Raw genomic sequence first — 27,504 nt, 5'->3', positions numbered from 1 at the left:
AGGGAAAGAAAACGTCAAAAGTGGTAGCGCAGCAATGATGGAACCACCAGTGAAGCAAGAGGCTGATGAAGCAGCATCACCAGGAACTAATAAACTTCTGCTTTAGCTTTAATTGTAGGTGTGACTACACATTTTCTAGTACTCGCTGCAGTACTTTTGACTTGCTTTTTTTTATATTTGAAAGGGTCTTTTGGTAACCATGAAACACTCCCGATCTGGCTTCCTGTATTAGAAAACAAAGTGTAACGTGGTATCAAAGCATGCAGCTGTTGCACAATCATGTTGCAGGGTTTCTTGGGTCTGGTTATATTACAGACCATCATTCACCAACTCAATTCATCTGTTACAGAAAAGTTAAACTCCAGTTACTGCAGACCACTATGTGAGACCATTAGAAAGGCTTCAGGCTGATTTTCCCAGCCACATGTTTCTTAGTCGTGGCGAGAACACACATTTTCTTTCCGAAATTCCACTTTAAAACAGGTGTCCTTACATGTAAGCCTACAGCTAAACCAACAGCTCCATTTGGCTTGTAGCGCAACATGCAACAAGGCAAAAGACCTGGGCTCAAGAGTACTCATACTCCTCAGGCTGGCGAGGAGGAAAGTTAGCTAGCGCTGCATCAGCAGGAGCACCTCCAAGCAGTCACGGTGTTTTGCCACAGTGAAACTACTGTATACTGAGGGAAAGGACTTTTCACGGGATAAAATGGCAGCCCAGAATGCAGGGGCAGGTGAGACTGACCTGTGATCCCGACTCCCTGTTTGGGGGTGATCAGAACCCCCTGGGCTTATGCCTTGGGCCGGGTTTTGGTGGGCGAGAGAAAGCCCAGGCTCAGATGCATGGGTTACCCTGCTGCAAAAAGACAATATATAATAGAAAGTCTAAGCCAGAGATGTTTGTATCAGTTACAACAATGAGGAAGACAAATGCTCATAGGAAAAGCAGTACAAATTAACAAAGGTCAGAACCACTATTTGGCAAAACGCATGGTCCCTGGGACCCGTTTTAACACAAGTTCCCAATTAAACTGTCAGCTTATTCAGAAAACTCTCATTATCATTCCTGGGTAAGTCTAGTTGATTTTAATAGAAATCCTGTTTTATCAGGCCATTTCATCAACCCTGCTTCTGAAAAACCTGCAGAAACATTCAGCCTGTTGGCATTCCTTCTGCGTGAACTGAACCATCTGCTTTTAGTAAAGAGAACTAAGTGTGTCTTAAAACATCTAGAAACAATTAAAAACATCCCAAAAGAGCTTTAGCAGTCTCCATAGAACTATAGCCTCAGCAGAAGACTTGTTCATGTACCTCTGAGGTACAAGCAGTTGCACAAAAGTATGAGCTGTCCATTTTTCAGGAACTGCCCAACATGCTTGCACCCCTGCTGTCAGTGCTGCTCGTGAGGGCTGCAAGGCTCAGACCTTGCTCAGTACTTAAGAAATTTTGCTTAAACAATTAATGGCATGAGTCTCTGTCTGGTGCTTGGATGTATAAAACAAGAAATCTTGTGCGTAATATGTGCAGTTACTGCAGACTCATGCATATGTCAAATAATTTTGTAGGCAACTGTACTAGTGCGCACCTGCTTAAAAAGTTAATTCTGCACAAGGTATGGCACAAATGATCCCCATTTTCTAGTGGTTAACTACACTGTCTCCAACAGTGTTACCCCTTTTCTTCCATCTCAACGGGTATGCTTCATTGGACAACCAAGGGCCACACAGTTGGATTTTCCAAATGCCATCCATTGTTTCAGAGCAGATTTCAATATTCTTCTGTGTTTCACAGAGAAGGTAAGAAGGTAAATTTGTCTGGAAAAAGCCTCCATGTATTCTGAGGCATCCTCAAAGCAGCTAGCATTGCTTTTTGTTTTCCTAAATGAGTAAATGCTGGGCACGGTTAGATCATTATCAGTCAATTTTCTCTGCTCACAAAGGAAGTTATCCCTCTAACCAAGGCCACTCTGCACCCTCAGCAATCTTCTCCATTTCCCACCAAACTGACACAGCACATGGATCATTCAGTGGGAGATCTCTCTCCAAGGGATGACAGGCTTGCCAAGGAGACTCAGACAAGCCACATGGTCCCATGCAGTCCAGGATAGACCCCATCAGGAGACAGAGCATTTTCCTGCCTGGCAGGTCTCTCCCAGGAGCCCACACACTGTGCTTCATCCCTAACAGCCTGCTGCATAGCCCTTGGGAAGTACAAGCTGCCTCAATCCAGCACCAGGGCTGCTGCTGGGCTGAGAGGCCGTAACAAGCAGCAAGAAGGAAAGCAGAGAATTAGGTGGAAATTCAGGATCACCTTTAAAAGAGAAAAAGAAAATTACAGGGAAAAAGATTCCCAACTTACACTCTCTCTGTCTACATACTTGTTTAGTGCTCCAAGGTTCTCAGAGCAAATGTATAATATACCAGCTGAGCAGCACAGATGAAACAATATACCCACTGGGCTTTTTTGCTTTTATGGAAAACAATATTCTTCCCACATAGTTACATTTGCTTTAGGATAAAAAGAGCTGATCTGGTTTCATGCTTTATGGACTGATTCAGTCTCAGTGTACACCTCTGCTGAATGACAGAATAATCATTTCATTAATTTAAACCTCTTTTTTAACGAATTTTGTTTAAAAAATAGAATTGGAAAATTAAGGAAAGCATAGGACATGTTTTTAAAGAAGAATGTGCAATCTTATTTGTACTCTTGGTAGTTTGGTCAGACTTATTTTGCTTTCATCAAAATGTCTCATGCAAGGAGAAAAGAAAATGAGCAAAATAACATTTCAGTAAGAGTTTATCAGCATACAGACCAAGAGCACAGGGGCACTTGACAGATAAATTCCTCCAAGGGATCTAGGGCTAAAATTTCTGGTTCCATATTGCCATTTTGACCACGCAATGTTTTAATTGCAATGTGCATCAAACTATTTTTGCTGTAACTTGTAACAGAGGGTATTGTCTATGAACCTTTCTGAGCCTACTCACCTCAAGACAGTGCACCACAGGTAGAAGGAAAGTTTCAGAACAAACTGAAAATCCCCAAACGGAAGAAAGCAGGGCCCACAAAGGAGTTAGCATTATTAGTACCAGCAGGGTTGGTATGAAGCCCATTTGCCCTTACAGGTGCAAGTTAGTATCAGTGATATGGGGAAATGGGGAAATGGCACTGTCATCACCACTGTGATCCAAGAAAGGGCCATTCTCATGTGGCATAAGTGCTGTAAGAGCAGGCCAGTACTTGACAAGCCTAGAGGTTATGTTTTCAACCATTCACTATTCATTCACAAAAGAAGCCTCAACCAGCAGGCTAAAGTACATAAGACGGGCTCTTTCTCTACGGGGAACACTGTATACATGGGCTCTTCGGTAAATATAACCAATAAATCAATAAGAAAGAAACTCTAAGTCATCTTGGAAAAGCCTGGGGATCAGCTGCTTGGTAAGGATTCTCATTACCCATTTATTGCAGAGCTTACTCAAGACTGGCTGTTTCAGGCTTACAAGGATAAACTTAAGGGTACTCTTAAAGCAGACAGGTATCTCTGCTAAAACCTCCAGGCAGGTACACAGAGATATAAGTCTCTAACTCTGCAACGGCCCAACCCAAGGTGAAGACAATGGTAGGAAACAGGTTATCAGAAATTCAGTATTGAACCAGGATACACTCAGCAATGGCAGTTTACTGTAGACAAAAGCCTGCAGTGATGGTGCAGGCTGCCACCATCATTGGGAATTGCTATGGGAACGACTGGGAGGAAGCCTACATAAAAAAGAAAATTGATAGTTAATTTTTAAATAATACATAAAAAGAAGTTGAAATACATTAGCCAAACCATTTACTGGATTATCAATCAGCAAACAAAATGGGCCACAGAGAAATAATGCAGCTGTCTACTTCTCAGTACTCTTAATCTCCTTCTACAAAACACAAATATGAAAACTGTATTTTTTGGCTTTGCTTTTATAAGTTCAGACTTACTCAGTTGAATTAGACCGTGGCCTAAATCTTTTGCCTCTGACTTTCTTTCTGTTTCCTCCTATATTACCTGAAAGAAATCAAAGGATAAAGACAGACAGTAAAACAACTTGAAACTCACCTGCATCCCATGCCAAGCTGTATATTCTTTTCGCATCCCCAGCAAAAGAGTCATTACCTCATTAGCTTTAACCATTTAAAAGTCACAGGTCAGTCCCTCTTGATTTATCTCAGACCAGCTAAACCTAACACTTAGATGATCTTTCTCTACTTTTCACTGCAACTGTGCAGAGCAATAAATTCCTTAATTTCAGCTTTCATTTGAGAAAATCACTACACTTAGAGAATACTAAACACTTCCTGACAAAATCACAGAAGCCAGCAAGAGTGTAAATAGACTTCCTCCTCTTTTTCATGTTAGCTTACACTAGAGGAATGGGAGAAATGTCATTTCTACATCATAAAGCATAGTGCAAAAAAAGTACTTGCGTAGGGTGCCGCTGAAACCTAATTCCAGGTTAATAACAATTAGCACAATTTTAAGGGGGCATGATCGGATAAACTTTCAGCAGAGCAGCAGTGGCGCAGAGGCTGGTTTCCACTGTGGCAAGCACAGAGGTTCACACTTACCTTGCCAAGAATTACTCCTAGGCCTCCCATTTTCACAAATGTCTGAAATATGTTTTGTGTCTGGGATCCTTTCACTCCAGGAATGAGATAATCCATTTGACCTGGAATAGGAGGGCTCATATGCGGTTATTGTTAAGGGTGTTGCTCACAGCAGTGTTAGCTCAGCGGGTCAGCGGGTCACATTCCCGAGGCCAGTGACACAACACAGCCTAAGGTCTGTCTGCACTAGCAGAGCCTCCAGGAGTTCTGGTTAAATGCTGCAGTTATGCTTCGCAGCTGTCCCTGCAGAGGTTTGGCGTGCCCACATTCAAGAGCCGCGCTTCAGCACTGCTTTCTCTCACGTCTGCTGTGGAAAGCACAAACACCAGCGCACACCAGATTTCCTTTGGGTTTGCAGCTCTGCCCCAGTTCGTAGCTGAAAGATGCTCTTCCAACTGTGCTCATCTCAAGGTTTTTTTATCTCGCAGTCAACTACATCCTACATCAACAAGCTGCCCACTCCCTCCCTGTGCTGCTGTAGGAAAGCCTGGACTGCTTCCCTCACCCCACTGCTACTAGCCTCAGGGGCTCAGGAATCTGTGATGAGCGTCCTCCCACCCACAGCTGGTAGCTCCAGTGGAGGAGGGATAACTCATATTTGCTAATTTTGAATTGTTATATTTTGTCAGCCAGTCACTGCATTATGTATTTCTAATGCTAAACTCAAAGCCAAAACACCAGTCATTGTATCTAGGTGCTTGTTGCAAACCGAAGTTTTTCTTTCCTTTTGTATTCCCTCTGAGAGCTACAGATATGTGTGGTGGTGTCCAACATGTGGGATTTTGCAGCAGGCTCCCTCCTATTGAACTAGAGCTGCAGCTGAGCTCTTTGCCATGAGATCTACAGTTATTTCCAAAAGAGAAGAAAACAAGAGGAAGTTGAAAACGGGTCAGAATAGATGGCTTATTTATTACAAAGAACTTTTGCTTAAAGGAACTACTTTTGTAGTTTCTAAGTTTGGATACTCTTGCATTTTTCAGCCTCTGCTTTCCTTGGAGGGCAGGCATCTGAGAGATGCTCTTCAGTTTCCAGAAAACCAGGCTAAATCACAACCACACTGAAGTAAGCCCAGGGTTTCATCAATTTAAACTTAATTACAGCATGAAAGGTCTGAGAACCAACAGATCCACTGACAGATTTTTTAAACATTTTCTCCTCCTAAGGGTCTGTTTTCAGGTTCAGGAATGTCTTGCTATATACTGGTTCTGGTGTTTCATAAAAAGATTTATCATAAAGTTATGTCTTAATCCTTGAACATCCCCTGAAAACCAACTAACACTTCATAGTGCCTTCCAGCATGGAGAAACCCAGGCACCTAATGGCCCAGTCACTCTTAACATCTTGCAAGAGATGCCATTCATACCTGCACACGGAGCAAATCAAAACCAGCTCAGAAGGCAGGAAATAGCACTTTGGGCATTCAAAGAGTTGCATGGAAAGACTATGTCAGCTCCACCACAATGTTAATGGAGTATTTGTCAGACTTTTCCAGACTTGACAGCGCACAACATACCTGAACTGGTGGTGGGGAACAACAAAACTCTCTAGTACAGACAGACCTTAGAAACCATTAGCTTTTTTGAACAAATAATAAACAGAGACACATGAAAGAAATGAAGTATGAAAAGAAACACAGATACTAAATGAAAGAAGAAACACATTAAATGACATTCACTGGAAAAGAAATTTTTTTTTCTTAACTGGTATTTGAACCTGCTTACACAAAGCTATGAAAACTTGCTTGCCCAAGACTTTTTTCAAAATTTACCCAGATGAGAAAAGATTCTCCAACACAAACAGTGCATCATTTAAGATTAATGCTTGCTCCCTGAAAAAAATAATTTATCCGCTCACACATCTAAAAAGCTGAATTTTAAAATTAGAAATCATTAATTAATCACTGCTACAGCTTTCCTAAAAACATATTCATTATAATAGACTGAAGTTGCATATTACATCAAGCTGCTATATCCAAATAGCAAATGCCACTGCAAGTATATCCCTTCCATGCATTACTTTCTTTGAAACAACAAAGAAAATGGCTTCATCAGCTGCATGGTTATAGACTGCTCAGTGAGGCACTGAGAACTGAATCGCGGTTTTCTTATGAAGCAGTTCAGGATTGTCTATCCCTCCCACAACACAGTGCTTCCTGTAAATTGTTTTAAGGTGCTAGCTGGAGATTTTCATAATTAAAGGATCTCTAACTGCAGAGCGATAGTGAGCATCATGACCTAATGGCTTTAGAAATTACAAACCACTTTCAATGCTTTTCAATGATTTTTCCATTTTAAAATCTTGTCCCTTTTTTTAAGTAACTAGAATAATAACAGGATTAATGAAATTTGATCAAGGGCAAAACCTAGTGCCCTCCTTGGTTACTTGTAAGAGCAAGCACCAAACTACTGAAAGTCTTGGTAGAATTATCTTTTAAGATAACAGTTGGTGACCATTTAGTATATTAGTCTATTAAGTGGAATAAAATGCAAGTACCGTCATCTTTAATGTGAGACAGCAAGAATATTATCCAGTTCAACTCAGTGACTTAATGACACTGACACATATAGAAAAATAACATTTATATTGAACATTTTATGTTTATAACTATTATTGAAGCAAGACAGTGTTCCTTTTCTTTGATTACATGACCGTGACGAAGAAAGTTGTGGGGTTTGTTTTTCGTTTGGTTTTTTTTTCTGAACCAGCAATTATTATGACAGTCTGCTTGAAAACAAATCTCAAGCAGGGAGATGATGAAAATTTGATTAACTGAAAATTGGTTTGCAATGGAAAACTTGTTTATTCTGGCCTAATTGTAATAAATATCTGAGAGCATCTGAGAAAAATCAGTAATCAAAGCACAAAGGATGCCATTTCAAACATTCCACAAAGAAAGAAGAAAGAATCAAACCTGCTGCAAAACAATGAAATGTTCTGACTAATGGAATAATGGGTGATGGAACAGGTAGAAATCTGAAAATGCGACAGAAAAGCAGACCTCTTCTTAGAACTAGATGCAGAGTTTGTGCTGACTCCAGGAGGCATGTCGCTATAAAAAGAGTCGGCCTCTCCAGGCTTTTTTACATAATCTCCCTGGGGTATTTGTCTAAAGTATAATAAACATCGTAGAGTCAGAATATATGACAGGCACTAGCACACACACAAACATGCACAAACATTAGTTTAAAAGAAAGAGGCAAGGATAGCGATCCTTGAGGAAACCTGTTAACCGCACGCAATAATCCTATTAATACATAATTCAACCATCTGGAGAGAAAATTCCCACATGCTTCTTATATGTGCAGAAAAGTGGATTGTGTGGTTTTGGTAAGGGAAAACAAGAAACATTTCACTGATAAACTCTGATCAAAATTTTCAAAGTGAATAGTTTATGGTTCTCGAGACAAACAACTACGTTCAGACATTCCAAATGGCCCATTGCGCTCATTGCAAAAAGCATCCCCAGGTACAGTACAAGCACTGCAGCCTGAGCTGAATAGCATGCCTGCATCAAAAAGGAGCTCAGGAAAAGTGAATGCTTTTTTCCTTCTGAGGTAGATCCTTTCCATCTAATTTTTGTGATCATTATTGAATTCAAGAATAGCAACCAATTGAGTTGTTTAAACCTCAGGAGGAGAAAAACCTTGTTTATTAACTGTTTTCTTGTGCACGGGAAATAACGCCAGCTTCAGAGGTTCTCAGCTACCTCAGTAGACTCAATCTGCCAAGACACACAAAAATAATGCCCCATATATCTGACAATAGTTTGTTCTTTTCCAGTACCAGAAGCTTGGTTAAGGTGCATAAAACTATCTATGCATTAGAAAGTCCTAATCAAGCTATGCAATGATTTATGCAGATGACAAATTCATTGCCAGCAGAAAAACTGCCATGCAAATATTCCAGTTACACTTCCATCAAGTCGAAAAATCCTCCCTAGTACAAGTAGCTACTTTGACAGTTGGATGTATCATAATACCAGCAACTTAATTATCTATTCAGCCTTGCACTTCCCAAGGCCTTTTTGCTTCAGTCTACCCCTATTAAGATGCGCATTTATCAGAAGATTGATTCACATTCAGATTGTGTCCAGCTACAGACCTGAACTGGGCTCTCTTTATTCCATATCTGAATTTCTAATGCTCCTAAAGCATTTAAAATATGCAATTACAAGGCACATAAATCATTAGTATAACACAGTACTTCCACACTCTCTCTTCTAACGCCTCTCAGTCTCAGTTCCTGTCCCATTCCTCAGCTGATACATGTCTGTGTTGGGAGTTGACTCAGCGTGGGCAGCTCTGCTCCCCAGGGTTCCTTCAGCAAACTGCTCTCGCTACTCTGTCAGAAATAACTTCTCCCATGTGGCTGTGCCGTTTAAGCCACGCTATCCCAGCCAGCAGAATTCTTGCAAATTGGCTCAATTGGCTCTTTTTATTACTTTCAGTTGACACGTTTCCATTGCTTAGCTATACCAAATATCATTCCTTATGTAATGCTCAGAAATATCTCAATGTCTTGTTTTCATCTTTAAGGAGTAACCATAAACTATTAGAAAAAGAAAAAAAAAAAAAAGGACACTCTGGAGACTCCACTGGATGTCTGTTTTTATGGAGCACTCCTTGTACATATCCACAATTATTCTATTTAGAAGTCAGCCTACAGAACTTCATTTTCTGCATGGAGATTTAATTATTAAATATCTCCATCAACTATGAAATATCCTCCACCACCTTCAAAAGCCTCAGCTCATGCTGGTTTCCACTCTGCCCATGCCGACAGACACAGCTGCAGAGTGACTGCATCCTCACAGCTCTCTGTCCGTATACTGATTTCCAGAGATGAGGGAATTTGAAAAAGTTGGATTCCCCAAGACTCCAATGCAAACATGCATGGGGCAGTCTCTGTATTTAGCTGCTCTGTCCTCAGACAACACTGAAGCATCCACTGTAGAGTGACAAGATGGCCATGTTAGTCTGCATTAACAGATACATCATGTTCCACTAAGCAGCACCAAACCCTGAAATGCTGTTTTTCTTGTGCCAGGTGACATTTCCTACTCACCAACCTCTCCATAAGGCTTGACTTCAATAGCTTTGCCTTCTTCCTGTTCCTGCCACCTATCTGACCTTGTAGTACACAACCAGCACTTGGCAATGCTTTTCTGCTTTTTTCAAGTATTTTGAGCCTGGCAGAGAAAGCACTACACAGGCAGGGGAAATGGAGAACAAGCACAATGGGTAGCAGCAGCAACAAACAAAGCAGCAGCTTGGACCAGGAGGCAGTGATACAGGCAGAAAACAGGGGAATTTGTGAAAACCTCTTATTTGGGGGCACTGGGAGAGGAAGGAGCCAACTCCTTCCCAGAAGACCCATCTGCCAGGCAGATGACTGATCAAAGGGAGATGGTCTTCCAGGAGCCAAACCCAAGTCACTAGAAACTGTTTGGGTTTTGGCCACAAGCTTAAAATGGTGAAAGCCCAGCTCTGTGCTGAAGACAGTACTGTGCTTTAGCTACAAATCAATCAAGCAGGATGGCAGGAAAGAATGGGCTCTTCAGTTGCATAGCAATTTAACTGCGTTGTATTTTTAACTGCAAAGAAGCTCCAGGAATGAATTTGTCTCAGAAGGCTCCTGAACATCATGTTAATATTAATTATTCAATTCTCAGCCTCCCAAGAACACTTTTATCTCTAATAGTAGATTTTCAGTCTCTTTTATTGGAAATATTCTCCTGTTTTCCTAAATAAGATTGCGTACCTCAGAAGTAAACGCTACTTTTGCTACTGAGTCCAGTGAAATCAGGATTTTAAGCAACAAATTTATAGAATAAATACCAGTTTCATATATCTGAGCAAATATTCTTTAAAATATGGTAATTCATCACTGTAATTTCTGTATAGCATATAAATGAGCAAGAGAGAAGAAGAGCTATTTTCAGAGTTTTCTAATATACATTCCATTACTTTTATCACATACCTCTGCCTTCTGTAGTTTCTTTCCATACAAAGAGAAGGGAAAAAAGAAGAATGAGTTATGAGTATGCAGGTATACATGGTCAGTAAGAGAAAAAAAATGTAAAGACAAAAGAAAAAATAGCAACCATATAGCATCAATTCTGTATGCAGAACGAAATTTTTGCTCAAAATGTTTCTACAGAAAACACTTCTGAAATAATCATACTAAATCAGAAGAAACAAGGAAAATATATTCATGTTGATGGCTAACGTCAGTGCTGAGTTGGAGATGCAGTTCATGATGAGTTTAAGTGTATTCACTGTGAAGCAGCTATTGAAAGGTGCATCCTCCACTTCCAAAAACTAATCCTACCAGCTATATGTGATCTCAAAATGAGCCCTTAACTTTTGGATTTGTACTCAAATAGAAGTCCAGATTTTCAGATACTGCCAAAAGCTAAGGGTGATACACCAAGAGAGCATATCCTACCTTTTTACTATCCTGATCTTCGTGCTTTTTTCCAAATGCTTCTTTTCTCACGTATTTCTGAGCTGTCCTCAGCCTACCTCAGCCTGACAAACCAGCAGGGAATGTGCCAGTTCATTATGCCAAACCACTGGGGCTGTGTCCCAGCTACAGCAGTGCCTGCAAGGTGAACCTGCCCTGCCGCCCAAGCACACCAAGGACCAGTGGATGAAGGACTTCAAGAGCCAGTCTCACCCAATAGGTGACAAAGCAAGTACCTTGAATCTTTTCTTAATACATGCAAAACCCCTAAACCACTCTGTTTTTAGAAGAAATTCACCAAAGGAGAAAAACTGAAAAAGCTCAGTCAGGCTTAAGTAATTTGTTTTGCTTCCTAGTGAGCGAACACTGACAGTTCTACACCCGGAGAACTTGCACCTTATTTGCAAATTACAGATCTCTCTCTTACCAAAAAACGTGCCTGAATTAATTTCAGGTTAAGATGACTGAATATAAACATCTATTTAAGGAAGCCTATGGTTAAATGCTTTACTGACTGAAGGCTAATCTTGCTAAATTTACTTCATCATTAGGAAAAGTTTATAATTGAATCAGACTGTATTCTTGTATTTCCTTTGTCAGATACAGTAAAATCATAACCTGATCATCTACAAAAAATTAAATAACTAAGAAAGAAATAAATTTCAAACCTGGATCAAGCTCTCCAAAAGCACATACACATGTAAGAATTGCCTGGAAAATTCTAATACAATAAAAATGTCACTGTATAAATATAATCCAAATAAAATTTGGATTTTTTAGGTTATGTTTGAATTGTTCTTATAATAAGACATCAGATGAAATAAACATATTTTTAAACCATATTAAGAAAAACTCAGTTTACTTACTTGTAACCCCAACCAGTTATTCCTAAAACGAGAGCCAACACTAAAATGGTGCCAGCAATAGCCCCTATTATTATATTTGTGCTAACAACACCTGGAAACACAAGAAAGGGGAAAAATATACAGGGTTTTAGAAGAAAAATATACAAAACCAGTAAATGCACTGTCTTTCAAAAGCCTGCCAGTGCTATAATCTTGAAGTATAGCATGGACATAAAAAGATCATTCATAAATCAAGCTTTGACCTCTGTGTCTGTTTCCTGAACACTTGCTACATGAGAAAGTTGTGCCAGATATGCCAATTTAATGTTATCAATACTAAACTGCTGTAGATTACATCCTTATTAGCTGCCTTGCAAATACATGCTTACACTGGAATAAAAGTGACTGTTTGGATTTGCTTAAATCCTTTCCATAGCTGAATAAACTAACCAAAAAAGACATTCCGGAAGACTGTCCCCCAACAAGAATTTATAATGAAAAACATTTACACCCTCATTTTTCCACAACTTCTCTTTCAAATGTATATGACCCTAAAGATGAATAAAAGGTTTCACTCAAAGAATGTAACAGCCTAAAATTTATGTGTCAACATTCCACATACTATGTAATAAAAGATTTACTCTACAAATAAAAAACAATCATGTAACACTACTTTTCCATTTAGGTATGAAAAGTCCAAGTAACGTTTTGCTTGTCCTAATCTATCAATACACTTTATAAGGCCCCTCAGATGACTGGGATAAACAAGGTACAACTGGACACACTGGTACCAGTCCCACGAGGTGGGCTGAGTGCTTGTCAGTAACACTGCTTGCATACAGCCGCAGGTCTGAGACCTCATGCAGAGACTGAGTGCTTCTGCTGCGGGAGGAAGGCAAGGGAATGAGGCTCCTAATGATGCATCATGTTGTATGCTAATTGAAAGAGTAGGAGATCTAGTTTTGCTCAATGAACCATCCTCACATCCGAGCCTTTCCAGTTATTGGTAAAAATTATAACAACGTACCTTTATTGATAGCATCTTTATCAAAATATAGATCATCTTTGATACGAGAACTGCAGTCTTCTCCTCCCCAGAATCGGTCACAGACACACTTTATTTCATTGCTACAAACCTGCAGCCAAAAGCGCAGCACAGAGTAAAATCATAAAATGGATCTATTCCCATAAGTAGTATCTACAGTACAAGGACAGTCACAGATTTTGCCTGCAAAGTTTTCAAAATATTTTAAATATACAGCAAATTTTAATTTATATATTATAGATGTATTAAATCTATTATTATACTTTATATATAAAGGTGTGTAATATGTATTAAGTACATTCATTTATTTTAATGTAATATAAATTTAATAGAACCATTTATAAGTGCTTTGAGAGACTGAACCTCAACGATTACTCTTTTTTCCCCCCAAAATATGATGAAGTGGTTAATTTCAAATTAAAAGGGGAGTTCTAATGCTGTGTAAAAGACAAAAGACATTATGAGAGAACAACTCCTTTGATCTCAGCTCAGCCATAGGGAGCTGGACACTGTTTCAAACTGTGTGCAGGACAAGGGAACTTGCCAGGGCTGCGCAACAAGCAGAGAGGCTGCCACTAGCCAAGAGGACTCATTGCCCTCTTCTCTAGAGCAAAGTAACTCTCAGAATCCAACAACTTTATGAACCTTCTTGCCTGTTGACACAGTAAAGAGGGAATGAAAAAGAGCACCTGGAAGAATAGAGACCCAAGTTTCTCAGTTCATAATACCTTTATATTCTCCAGTACATTGCCTGAGGAAATATCAATCAAGTTAGCAGAAGTGATAGTGAAAGAATCAGTGGATAAATTTTTTGTAAAACTAATACATACTTACTATGACTCATTGTTTAAGATGCCTTGACTGCTACGCATTATGTTTATTTAAGTGCCTTCTCCCCTTTTCCTTTCCAAAAGCTCCTCCAGTAATAAGACTTCAAGAGTCACGCTGCTGGCTTCCTGAAAGGTCTAGCTATTATACTACACAAAGCCAGGTACTGAGCAAAAATGGAAAAAAGGATTAAGGAATACAGTAACATACACCGTGTCCTGAACAAATTTGGCTGTCTGTGGTGCCTGGGCAGGTACTGAAGTTGAAGGCCTTGGTGGGGAGGCAGCGATGCTCAAGGCACACCATGTTTGGCCCGCATGGTGTCCCGTTCTCCACATAGCCCAGGTCCGTCTCCTCATCAAGCTTCACATGGCCACCACTGCAAGACAACCAAAAGGATTCTGGAGACTTGTGCTGTGATTACATGGGACTGCTTGAGAAACCGGGCTTTGGACTGCTGCCTTCTGTCTGCATTATACAATGCCCAGGACCAGGAAAGAGTAAGTATTGGCTTATATATCTCACTGGCCCTAATATGAAACAAACCAAAACACAGTGTATCTATCTATGTCAAACAAATGTAATGGTGAAAATAAAGACCATTTTTCCTGTGTAAGAGCCAGTATTAGATAAAACACTGAATTTACTTGTACACGATTTCATTTCATCTAACAGTTGTGTGAAGCTGTGAGAACACACCAGGTCTATAAATGTGATATAGCTAACACATGGCAATGTATTAAGCTGCCAGTTAGCTTTTGCAGTGCAGGCATATGGCTAAGTATTTGAGTATATTAAGTACTTTACAAATATTAAAGAATGTAAAATTCAGAGGCCAGAGAAGAGCATTATGTCTCCACAGGCAAAATTAACTACTACATAGAGTGGACTGCAAAACAGCTGCATTCCCCACATGCAGTCAATTTCCTGAAGCTTAACAAAAGTTGAGCTGGAATAATGGTTATGTGTTAATAGACAAAAAAAAGTAATGGAAACAGTTGTTCTCCACTTAGGAATGAGAAAGCTGCTTCTCTGTGCAAGACGGATATTGATTGTCCCTGTTCTGTTCTCAGGATTTCCAATTACCTGCAATTGTAGACTTTTCCAAACTGCAGGATCGACGAAGTAATTTCACCATCAAGCTCTCCAAGTCTGGGCACACTGGATATATTGGAGCACAGAAGGTATCCACAAAGCACATCCCTGCATTGAGAGAATAAAGATACTCATGGAAAACAAAACGGACAATCAAAAAAGTGTGGTTTTCTTCACTTGCTTTTTAACATGTTTGTCATTCCTTGCTTTCCTCCTGCTGTTGGTAACTCCCATAAATAATGTCTTGTTTCCCAAGAAAATTATTCTCTTTTGAGCTTGGACTGGGAAAATAATATTTTTTATGATGTATTATCAAAAATGCTCTGAGTAATAGCAAGCAGGGAGCTGTCAAGAACAAACCACATCAAATCAATCAAAATATCCTATGAAGATACAATAACTGGCCCATATAGATCCGTAGATATCAGCTTTAAACAACTCTCATACGACATATGGAAGGGAACTAGAGACACCAAATTTCAGCTGCTGAAGGGACTTTACAACTCATATGCAGAGACTTGTGTGTGTCAGACAAGAAGGGTCTGACCTCTCCCATATTACTGAGTATTTTTTATTCTTGTAGTTGTAATGGAACAAAAGTAAGGTTATAAAATCTGCACAGAAAGGTTGAAAAAGACATTGGTTCACCTGTAGGCAGGACTAGAATTCAAATGGCATTGACAGAATGGAGAACTCATTTGAAACACCAGGGTGCAGTCTGACAAAGACTGGCAAAAGGTTCAGAAATAGGCAGAAATAATCAACTGCATAAATACAGAATGTGAAACACTGGTTTAGGCAGCATCTTGCAGGACACAGGAAAAATTACAATACAATGGAAATCAAACACAACTTGGCAATGCAATGGCACAGCATAGAAGATGAACACCATGCTGAGATGGGAAACCAGAGGCTGCCCTCCTCTGCACTGCTGAGCCTCACCAGGAGTACTAGGACCACTTTTGGTCTACGTGCTCCCAAAGCTCAGAGAGCTTCAGAATTTCCTGCACTAAGGTCTGCAAAAGAAGGCTTATTGAGCCTCTACATGCCAGATGAAGAACTGTATCAGAAACAAAAAAATCTCATACCAGTTGTTTTCCAAATGGATCAACTTACTGTTTATTGCACTGTATCCAAGAGTCCTTGTCTCTTCCACAGTTTCCTTTCTCAGTCCCTTCAATATTCAGCTTCTCATAGCAGTACTTGTCAGCAGCTGTCACTTCTAAAAACAGAGATAAATCTCTTCTAAGATGATGAAGACTTTGAAAAGCCAGGTCCTGGAAAACGGGGATGTGCTATTAAAGCAAGCAGAGCTTCCCAATCTGTGAACTGCAGTACCATGGTCTGCAGGTGGCCTGTGAAACTGCACAGCATTCTCAATGAAAAGATTTATGCTGGCACCATAGGACTGTTTTAAAATTTTGTTCAGACTGACCAGAGTTTATTGGTCTATAAGCCACTGAAATAAACCAATAAATATGAGTATATGCTCCCCAACTGGTTATTAATGAGAACTTAAACCTAAGACTTCAGAAAAATCACCATTAAGTTAACCAACACTAGAGAAAGAGCTGGAAAAGAGGATAGAAAGACAAAATGAGGAGGGAATAAGGGGAGTGGCATACAGTGCTAGCTGTTTTTAATATGTGTCTCCCATAATTTTTCTTAGCAGAGATAATCCTTCAAGCCACATGAATCACAACCAACTTAGAAGCAGTAACATTCACTCACTTTCACCCCAGATATATTTACACTGCCGGTCCCTGGTTTTACATCTTCCTCCAAAACAAATACCCTAGAAAGAAAGGATACAGAGAAAGTTTCAAATAACTTGATTTTCCAAAACATGTATTTGTTTAATGTACAGATTTATTACATGCGCTCTATTGAGGCAACTAGTATGTGATTCTACTTTCTGCTCATTTTAATGCTTAGCTCCAAAATATGACTAGTACCCAAAACTCAGGAATGTTAGCAGAACTGTCCCAGGCAACTTCCAAAGATCTTAAATCAAAATCTATAGAAAGCAATCTATAAAAGCAAAAGAACGTAAAACAAATCAAAGTGCTAATTACCTGCTGGTTATCACATGAATATCCATCCATTTTATGAATATTGGGAGAACACTACAGAAAGAGAAAATAACTAATAGATCACAGATCAGACAAGCATGGAAGCAAAGTATACAACAAAAGTATATGGAAAATTGTTTCAGTATCATGCTGGTTTTTTTCAGTATCAGCAGGTTTAATACAATTTTTACACACCTTACTATACAAAACGGTAACATTCATAGTGATTGAGAGACTACAGTAGGGTTTTTTCATCTCTTGCATAGAAAATACAAAAATCACCTGACTGGAATTTCCTGTGCAGTTCTCTGCAATATCACAGTCATTCACTGCTTCTCGGCACAAAACTCCTTTAGGTTCAAACTGAATAAAAAAAGGACAGAAAATTAATGTCTTGTTTTCTCCATATCTTGCCTTAAATGCAATGCCTCCTTAAAGTTCTGACTAAAATAAAACCAGAAAATATTCATGTGCTGACTGATGTGGTAAGACTTTCCTTCCCCTGGTGAAGACATTGCAACACTGAAGCCACTAGTCACTTACTGGTGCAAGCAGTACCACTTTCTGAGGCACCCCCACCCAAGTGCAGGGCTGAGCATGGTAATGCTTGCAGCACTACCTTCACCAGGTCATTGCACCTTTTTGTGGATATTTTATTCTTTATAAAACAGGGAGAGTGATCCTGATCTTCTCTCTAGGGATTAAGAACACTGCAAAGCTCCAGGTATAACACTATGGTTATTACAGTGCTCTGCTACTGCTGTAAAACAGAAATTAGTAATAAATGTATTGAATTCTGTACAGTTTGACGCCACAATGAAATGTACTAGTGACCTGACATAGGCATTTTGGTTAAAGACTTCTGCGCTCAGTTTCAAGACCTGTAACAGCTGGAAGACGTCCCATTAGTGGCAATTAGTGCTTCTGGTCATGTGCATACTACAGACTCCTTAATTTTCCCCTGAAACGTTTCTTAAGACTAATACCCAGTTCATCTTGCAGCTCTGAGACTTTTTTCCTGAATCTGCATGCACATACATTTTTTGAGGGACAACTGCTAATTCCACAGCTGGTGTGAATGGGCACACATCAGTGGAAGAGCTAGAATGTGGTACTTTCTCAGCCTTCAGCTTATCTTTTTCCTACCAGGCTCTGCAAAAATGCAGACAGACAGGAATCTTGTCAGAGACACTACAGGATGCTGGGATGTACCACTCACCAAGTTTTGCTTGCAAGTCCCTCCTTCACTCCTGCTTTCAGGCAGGGTATTACAAGAGAAGGTAACCCCAAGTTTGGGAACTGTTATAAATGGTCTTTTGAGTTGTCCTGATTAACACCTCCTACGGACATGTTTTGCAAAATTCTGCCTTTCTCTTCATTGGCTCACCCTCACCATTCTCTATGTTGATAAACCCTTGCTTGTCTCATTGCAAAAATAATGTAGATACACAGAAGATTTTTTTTGTTCTCATAGTCTTTAACATGGTGCCTGTGTGACTTGGATGCTTGAACAAAATTCACTCACACTGGCAATCTGCTAATTTTTTTACATCACATTGAAAAAAAGGAATGTGCTTAGGGAAATGTGATCTGTTCCAGCATAATCTGTGCTTTTTCTTTTTTTAACATCAGTATGAGTACAAAGTCAAGAATGTGGTCCACAGTTATTACTAATGTTCCTCCAAAGGAAATGAAACCCTCATAATATGTTCACAGACAAAGATAAAAATATCACACATAGTACACCACAGTTTTAATAACATTAATAATAATTATCATTACTACTAAATGAGTATAAACAACTATCTGAAGTCATATTTAGTCAGGCTCCCTACAGCCAAGATCTGGCTAAACCTCCTTTAACTACCTACTGAGAAATTTGGGGCTATTCAGCCTGAAGAAGAGAAGGCTGCGTGGAGACCTTATAGCAGCCTTCCAATATCTGAAGGGGGCCTACAAGGGTGCTGGGGAGGGACTCTTCATTAGGGACTCTAGTGCTAGGACAATGGGTAATGGCTTTAAACTTAAACAGGGGAACTTTAGGTTAGATATAAGGAAGAAGTTCTTCACATTGAGGGTGGTGAGGCACTGGAATAGGTTGCCCAAGGAAGTTGTGAATGCTCCAACCCTGGAGGTGTTCAAGGCCAGGTTGGACAGAGCCTTGGGCGACATAGTTTAGTGTGTGGTGTCCCTGCTCATGGCAGGGGGGTTGGAACTAGATGATCTTAAGGTCCTTTCCAACCCTAACTATTATATGATTCTATGATTCTGTATCAGGGAGAATACCTTTACTAAATGGGATTTCAGTCAGTCCAAACATAAGGAGACACAGGCAGACCCAACAAACTCAGTCAGGTGTCTTTTATCTAGATGAACACTTTTGAACAATCCTGCTAACTGATTTTTAGGTTTTGGTTTTGTTTTTTTTACTATATCCTGCTCTCAGGCACTCCGTGGTATGATTTTTCCATTCAGTATCATGGAGCAAATCCAGATCAACAAGGCACTGGGAGCAGCATATGGGTAAGGAGGTGCATGTTTAAACAAGGACATGTAATGAAACCTTGTGGAACTCCAACCTGATTCAAACTTGTCTGAAACTGGAAGGCTTTAATTCACCTCTGCATTTGATCACAGTCCCTGCCCCAAGAACCCAAGCCTGAAAGACAGAGAATAGCCCCAGACAAACCAGTTTTCAGCCCATTTTAAAGGGTAAGCTTTCAGAAAAGTATCACAAGATATGTGAGGAAAATGACATGTGCTGTGGTGTCTGTAGCCACCTAGATGCATTCCCGGCAGGACGCTGCAGTGAAGGTCACTGCCCTTACCCGGCACTTCCGACAGCAAAGCCCATTGCTGCACTGGGAGCCTGCCGTTAGGGTGCAAGTATTGCAGCACTCTCCTCCTTCACTGGCACACTCCTGAGGAACACACACACTTATAACAGAATACATGGGAAAAGCAGATGAACCCCATTCTTGTCTTAGCATGCTACCCAAACAGATTTTTAACCAGGCTTCTAGGCCTCTTGGAGGCAGAAGGCTGCACGTACTGTGGGGCACGAAGCTGCTGTTTCCTATGCAATATAGGAAATAATTTTTCTAACTTCACAGTGTCAATCATGAAATACTGACATGTTAGCACTGACCAGAGTCATGTTCCCATCTAGGAAAATACTTTCTTTTACATCTCTTAAGGCCTGATTCGGCACAGGTAGCTATTACTATTACTCTTCAGTATTTATTTTGCGGTGAGGCACTGGAACAGGCTGTGCAAGGAAGTTGTGCCTGCCCCATCCCTGGCAGTGTTCAAGGCCAGACTGGACTGGACCTTGAGCAACCTGGTCTAATGGCAGGTGTCCCTCCCCATGGCAGAGGCGTTGGAACTAGATGAGGTCCTTTCCACCCCAAACCATTCTATGATTCTATGATTCATTCTGTGTGGTGATCAAATAAAAAACCTGTCCCACATTTTGTTAAATACTCTGGAAAAAGGTAAGAAATGACAAATCCTTTGGCACAGAATCTTAACATTAATTGTCTTCCCCCACATAATATTAATAGTAGTGATGGGCAGCACTAAGTCCTAGAGAATCTAGTTGCTAATTTAAAGTAGACTGCACTTACCGCTATTGTCCCACAGTCACACTCTTCTCCATCTTCCACAAAGCCATTGCCACATTCTGGAGGATCCAGAAGCTGTGGGGCAAAATCAGAAATCAAAGGGCATGCCTCTCCTAAGGGAATTGTTGTCATACTTACTGTGTAAAACATGGTTTTTCAGTTAACATTCCAACTTAATTAACTGAAAAACAGTTAATTAAAACCCACAACTCAGAGAGAAACAGACTGGAAACACCACAAATGAAATGTGCAGAGAATGTACAATGCTGAGAATTAATTCAGCAATACTGCCAAGTCACATGGTGTCTTCTGTGCATGAGTGCCATTTTTACAGCAGATTTAGTTTGAGTGGAAGTCACAAAACAAAGGGCACAACAATGAAGGGAAAAAAACAATATGACATTTTCATTCCTTCACAGGGGTTGCAATGCCTGCTGCTCTGGAATTCAAGTGAGGAAGACTGTGTCTCAGGTTGAAGCTTGTATTATGACTTCAGAAAGAACAGCCATTAAAAAATTGTCCTTTGGTAGCATGTGGCTCAAAAATGCAGGGAAAGGGGAGAGGCTAGGTTTCTTTATCAGTTTGTTCTGTAGTCAGATGCTTTTTTCTTCCCTTTTTCTCTACCACAGTTGAGAACTTTCAGCAGTTTTCCATAAGCATGTGTCACAGGCAGATGAGAAAGCATAGCTGGTGAGGCTTCCTCCCTTTCCCTTCAGCCTCCCCACTAAACTGTAACTTAAAATGTCTACATCTGTACATTTGTAGAAGTATTTTCCTTTCCCAGATGCATTTTTTGCATAGGATCCATGCTATGTTCTTTTCTAATGGACTCTTTTACTCTGTTCTTTCTGGTTTTGTTGTTTCCCTTTTTCCTAAAATTTCTAAAGGTAATCCTTCAAAAGGAAAAGAAAATGTTTCATTTCCTTTGGGCATAAGAAAACTTGAGATTAGCTTTTACTACACAAATGAGAAGACATGAAAGTGTGTCATCAAGACTAAAATTTTGTAAATTTTCCTCCTAGTTCTCCAGTTAAAATAGGATTGTTCTAGAAATCACTCTGCTTATGAGCCATCTGCACAAGTACATCACTCGTGGTGTACTGTTTCCCTCTGGCTGCTGCCTTTCTGTCAGTATCCCACAGGAGGGAGCATCACCCCATGTACTTCACTGTGTCACTAACCAGCCTGAGGCTTGTGGCATAGGCTGATATGCTATTATTAGATCCCCTATTGAAATGGAAATTTAACTGCAGCATGAAATGCATGTGTAGAATTTAACATTAAATGTAAGAAAGCAATTATCTTTAAGAATTATTACAGAGTTGTTAAAGCTGCTTGCTTCCTACGTATTTTTCTAGGCATCTTAACTTCTTCAGTGCCTCTAGGCACACTGCACAATACAAATAGATGGAAGTAACAGAGCATCCTGCCTTACAACATTGGGCCCATTTGCTGCAATACATAGGGACAGCTAAATATGAAATAGAAGAAAAAAAAAACCCAACATTAATGGCAAATTGGATAACTTTCCCCCAAAAGTCATATAATTGATCCATTCATTTGAAAAAAGCATATGCTTAATCTGCTCCAGCAGTTACTGATGTAATTTTCAGGAACACAGCTGATCTTACAGTGGAGCACTGATGAATGCTGCACCTTGTCATGTCAGTTTTCCTTTATCTCGTATTTCTCGGAAAGGAAAAACAAGTTTGTGTTTCACTACTCTTGCTAGGACAAACATGTCTTTGACAGCCTTGTGAATTAGACAGACATCCACTGACAATAACTTTAAACCAACCCAAACAACAATACATAAAAGAGTCTAAATCACCCTGGCTTCCACATCTAACTTTCACATTTCCACACGCCATTAGAGGAAATTGGAAATGCTGCCAATCTAAACTGAGATTAGAGTAATTGTTTTTTCCCAAGTGACAGATGTGTAGAGGAACATAATCACTAAAACAAACTCAAGTAAGACACATTACACCATGGAAAGAGTTTACTCAGCAAAGAAATAAACCCACCAGTACTCCTCTCCACCTCTAATGAGATGGGAAAAAGCAAACTTCTAAAACACAGGTGCATTTTAAAGAATGACAAATCTGTCATGAACCAGGACAGAAATCTTACATCTTATTAATGAATTACAGTGCTTTCTCTCCACTTTTAATAGTACATTCTTCCACAAAAATGAGACCTTTGAGAGATAAGAAGACTCAGCTTATCCAGATTTGATGCTTTCTCTTCTCCTCTCTAATATTTATTGAAATTCTGTGGTTGTCAGAAGATGCACTTTTTCTCAGCCACTCCAGAATAAATGTGCATCACTCCAGAAATTACTTTCTCTTTTACATATGTGACCACCTCAGCTATCAGCTCTTTTTTACACACTGACTGCCTGTCTGCCTTGGCCTCCTTCCTTTGCTTGAAGAAGGACTGACATTAAATAGAGTATAACACTAATTATATACAGAAAGAGTCAAGATCATTTTTCTGATTACACTTGAACACGTGCTTCTGTAAATGGTGCAGGAAGGGAGTGGAACCCTGCTGCAAATCCTCCATTGTAGAAGCACTTATATCTTGGCTGGAGTTTCTTTAGCCTTGTTTTTTACTTTCCTCCCTTAAATGTCTCAGTCAATCACTTCATAGTCTTTTATCTTTCACATGAATATGCCTGTTTAGCAAGCCAAAACTGAGACAATAGAAGCAAAGAAAAGGCAAATGCTATATATCTCAAGAGATACTCCCCACTTCTAATTTTCAAGACTCAATAGGGCAAGACATCTGATTTCATATTTTAGAGGCAAATTTGGAGGGGATGTGTCAGTCATTTAAGTGGGTGCCAGTGTTTTTGGAGCTCCCTGTCCCCAGGCTTTTAGGGAGGTAATGCACCCTGCCAAATAAGGCAAGGTACAGTGGCATTGAGGACAAGGGTCCAGCAGGGATTCACCAGTCTTCCTTTTCTGGGGGGCTACCCAGCACAAGGCAAGGCTGTGCAGAGCCACATAGACTGGTCTGGAAGTAGCCAATGCAGGACTAAGACGTTCCAAGAAATTCTCACTAGATAGATACATTTCTCTCTCAGCAGACACAGTTGAGGGGATGACAGTGACAAGGACCATGTGGGCAGCACCTAGGGAATGAAGGAGTGTGGCAAGTGCCCAGCAGGCACAGGGTCTCCTAGTGTCTGTCCCCTGCTCCTCAGGGCTGTCTCTCCTGCTCTGCCTCTTCCAGCTTTACAAAAACGAGTCCCAGTTTTCAAACTCTATTCTTCCTCCTCCAAACAGGGAGAGTATCACAACCACTGGTAACTGCTGGTGTCTGCAAAGCTGCTGGCCTGCACAGTACTGCACCCCCTGCAGAGGCTCTAGGAGCCTTTGCTTCATCTTGGGACAGATGTGAAATAAAAGCAATCTTACTTCAGCTTCCAGAGATTCCTGCCAAAAGACATGAGTTCAACTTAAATTAACTGTGCAAAAGTTTACCAAGACACTTGAAACCTCATCAAATAAATTCAGCAACATCTTGTATCTTCAATATTCAGAACAAATTGCCTGAGGGATTGTTCTAGATCAAAGCCTGTGAGAACTCTATTGAACATGAAACCGCTTATTAAAAAAATATTTAAATATAATTTCCAAGCTACTATGAACTAGAATAAGCTACTTTTACTCATATGTCACCAGGAAATTTAGAGAGAACAAGAAATATCAAAATTACAGATGTTATTTTTTTCTAACATTACCATTTTAATTCTTCCTGGTTTCACCTATATTAGAAATAGAATAGAAGTAAGATAATACTTACTTTGGTTGGTTTATTGAAAAGGCAGGCTCCACCTCCATTGTTTAAAAATTCATGATACTCTTCAATATCACACTTGGAGAACTTGCTTGGAAGATAATACCTGAACAGAAATAAGGTAGCAGGATTACTTTCTATAGTGCTTTTTACACTACACTCCCTTTTTCTTTTTTTTTTTCCAAAATAGGAGGAGAAATATAATGTTATACTATAGAAAATGTACAAAACCACACTGTTCAGAACCAGAGTGACTATCTGCCTGTAACTCTTTCTAATTCCTAAATCATTTTACTAAATAAGAACTTTCAGCAATGACGCAGAGCTCATAGAAAGTGAGAGGTCTAAAACATTTCACTAAGTTGTTTCATGCCAAATAGCACAAATCTTATTACACAGTCTGTAGTTCTCACGAACATGACCTGTTCCACTAACGGGCCTGATCTCACTTATTTCTTCCTATACATACTGCAGAAAACAAAGATTACTCATAGTTAATTTCCCTCCTAGATGAAATTGCTCTCCTGACCCACAGAATTTTTATATAATATATATGGCATTTAAAAACATGCTTCTAACAAACGTCAGATAACATTTTGGTTTCCCTCTCTCATGTGCCCCCCTGAATAAATTTCATTCAAGTACAGAGAGCTAGCCTAAAGCATAGTATACCGCCTAAAAGCAATATCATGCAGAGAATCTTTTCATGAATCCTTTCCACAGGGAAAGATTTTTTCCCAAAGTATCTTAAGTGATCTTTATATTTAGGTTCTTAGTCATGAAAGTATTTATGCTTCAAGCAGATTTTGGTGTTTCACGGGCTTTCCTGTATCAGCTCATCACTGAATAAGAAAATATTAGCAGAAATGCCATACAAAATAACCCTGCATTCCAGGGAGTGATGGCTTGCAAAACATAATCAGCCTTTTCCATCTATAGCGTTTATGATTTAGGTCTGAAGACTACAGAGATTGTGGGATTTACCAACCTTCATCAAAAAGCTAGGTACCTATACCTAATAATTTGAAAGGTTTGGACTTTAGAATTTAAAGAAAGACCATTAGAGAAGGAATCACTTTTACAAGAAGAAAAAATGCTTCTAAGATTGTTTTTTTAACAAACCAAAAATTAGAAAAATCCTACCTAGTATGTTTTTAGGTACACAAGGTGAAAAAGGAACAAATTCACACTTCCAAAGAGCTTTGAATGGAATATTCCTCTTGGTTCAAAATTGTTCTGACAACCGAGCTATTGCAGGTTAGTTTGAAATGAATGTAAATATTTGGATCACCATCTATATCTAAAACTAGACTATAGTTTAATTCATACACATGATGAAAGACAGGCGATAGGAAGAATTAAGATCTGAACAGATACATTAGAAAGCATCAAATTTCATCTAGCATCTAAAATTTCCTGATTCACTAGTCATTAGATAAAATCTCTCCAGTGACATTAAATGTGGGTATAAGCATATTCAACCTCCAATGGGTGCAGTTTTTCTATCATTACACAAACTGGGGTATAAGAAAGAATAGATAGAAGCTCCTGCTTCTTTGCAATGACCTGGTTTGGCTGTTGAGCCCTGTGCTTTGTGAGCTAAACCAGCAGTCACCAAAAATCCTCACATATACTCTCATTAACTCACTTATTCTCACATTTCTTTGAAAGTGTCTTTTCTACATATGTTGTACAGCCAATATCTTACTTTCTGAAAAAAAATAAAAAATAAAAAGATTCACAGAAAATACTGTGCTGAACCACAACAGGCAAAAGTTTTCACACCTTTCCTTTACGTCATTATATGAAGGACATGATTTTCCTCTAGTGCAATGCCTTACCCCATGTCTCCCATTATGCATCCAGACCACGTGTCCTCACACTTACACTCACCTGACAACAACACAAAAAAAAAAAAAAAAAAACAAAAAACATTTTGAGTCCAAAATAATATATGTATTATCACAAAACCTGTAGTCAATTCCATTTCATATTTAAATACAAGGTGAAAAGAATAATTTGCTGGTTTAATGCACACCTTAGTTTAAGTGTATCAGTGCATGCTGAGAACTTCCTTTCAAAAACTATCCATGATTCTGTGCAATTTGAATATATGTCCCATTTTTCTTTCCTTCTTTTAAAGTGAAGTTAGGGAAACTGCAGTGTCAGCCTCCAGCACATGTAAATTATGAGTCAGCTCTCCTGCCTTCTCCTGTGTCATGATATTCAACACCCGAATTTTCAGAGTAAAAAAAAATAAAAGAAGAATCATTTTAAGCCTTCTTCTATTTTTTTAATTCTTTTCTTTAACTATACTAATGTGACTGAGGAAGTCTTTGCTTGGAAAAAGACAACCAAACCAGTAATGCATACAAAAATGCATAAAATGGTCAGTAAACACAAGCCAGTAGAGTGGGATCTAGCAGCTTCTTCCTCCTTCCTCTCTCCCTTCCCCAGGCAACCCCTGAGCAGGCAGAGGGCAACCCTCCCTTCTGCCCTGCCTGGGACTGATTTCCTCTTATCTCAGCCCTCTGCTATCAAAACTGTGTCTTGTGTCTATTTCTCTATGTATGCTTTGCACATGTACTTTCTCTTCCTGCAATTTGTAATACATAAACATCAGTTCATTGCTTCCACTTTAAAAGTACAATTTAAAGGAAACAAGACGCTGTTCAGCAGTTGCATTCTCCTCTCTCCCCACCCCTCAGCCATAAGAAAGGGAATTGCCATTATTATCATTTTCACTTTTGTCCTGCCCCTATATCAGGTTAATAATAAGCAGCTGGAAAATGAATACTGAACATGTCAGTAACATAGAGCATCCTTCCTACATCCCTACAATAGTCTTCAAAATAAAACTACATGAACTGCAAAAAACCTTTACATGCAGATGTATCTCTGTATTATATACTGTCTTTATATAACACCTGAAAACAAAATCTACCTAAGCAAAGTTCTATTACTTAATATAACTCATTTTTTAATGTAAGCCACATAAGTACACATGATCCAATAACTAAACACTCCATCATCTATTGCTTCAGAACTGTATTATTATTATTTTAATTGTATCAA

The 27,504-nt window shown here is 39.4% G+C and overlaps 1 protein-coding gene across 1 annotated transcript in view; it reads right to left on the bottom strand.

Moving 5' to 3' along the window:
- The window catches only part of ADAM22 (ADAM metallopeptidase domain 22), a 128,050-nt gene that overhangs the window by 11,151 nt on the left and 89,395 nt on the right, over positions 1–27,504 (bottom strand). The window contains exons 14-29 of the mRNA XM_010013330.1: positions 26,271–26,322; positions 24,436–24,535; positions 20,626–20,697; positions 19,828–19,920; positions 17,282–17,362; positions 17,003–17,053; positions 16,659–16,722; positions 16,044–16,149; positions 14,919–15,035; positions 14,043–14,211; positions 12,987–13,095; positions 11,981–12,071; positions 10,629–10,646; positions 7,561–7,755; positions 4,611–4,711; positions 3,984–4,050 (exon numbers count right to left, since the gene is read on the bottom strand). Coding sequence (XP_010011632.1) covers positions 3,984–4,050; positions 4,611–4,711; positions 7,561–7,755; positions 10,629–10,646; positions 11,981–12,071; positions 12,987–13,095; positions 14,043–14,211; positions 14,919–15,035; positions 16,044–16,149; positions 16,659–16,722; positions 17,003–17,053; positions 17,282–17,362; positions 19,828–19,920; positions 20,626–20,697; positions 24,436–24,535; positions 26,271–26,322 — 1,486 coding nt within the window. The remainder of the gene's footprint in view (positions 1–3,983; positions 4,051–4,610; positions 4,712–7,560; positions 7,756–10,628; positions 10,647–11,980; positions 12,072–12,986; positions 13,096–14,042; positions 14,212–14,918; positions 15,036–16,043; positions 16,150–16,658; positions 16,723–17,002; positions 17,054–17,281; positions 17,363–19,827; positions 19,921–20,625; positions 20,698–24,435; positions 24,536–26,270; positions 26,323–27,504) is intronic.

Source organism: Nestor notabilis, unplaced genomic scaffold (assembly GCF_000696875.1).
Source record: "Nestor notabilis isolate BGI_N333 unplaced genomic scaffold, ASM69687v1 scaffold2484, whole genome shotgun sequence".
NCBI lineage: Eukaryota > Metazoa > Chordata > Aves > Psittaciformes > Psittacidae > Nestor > Nestor notabilis.
The sequence above is the reverse complement of the archived record's forward strand: the minus strand, read 5'-3'. Positions and strand labels throughout refer to the sequence as shown.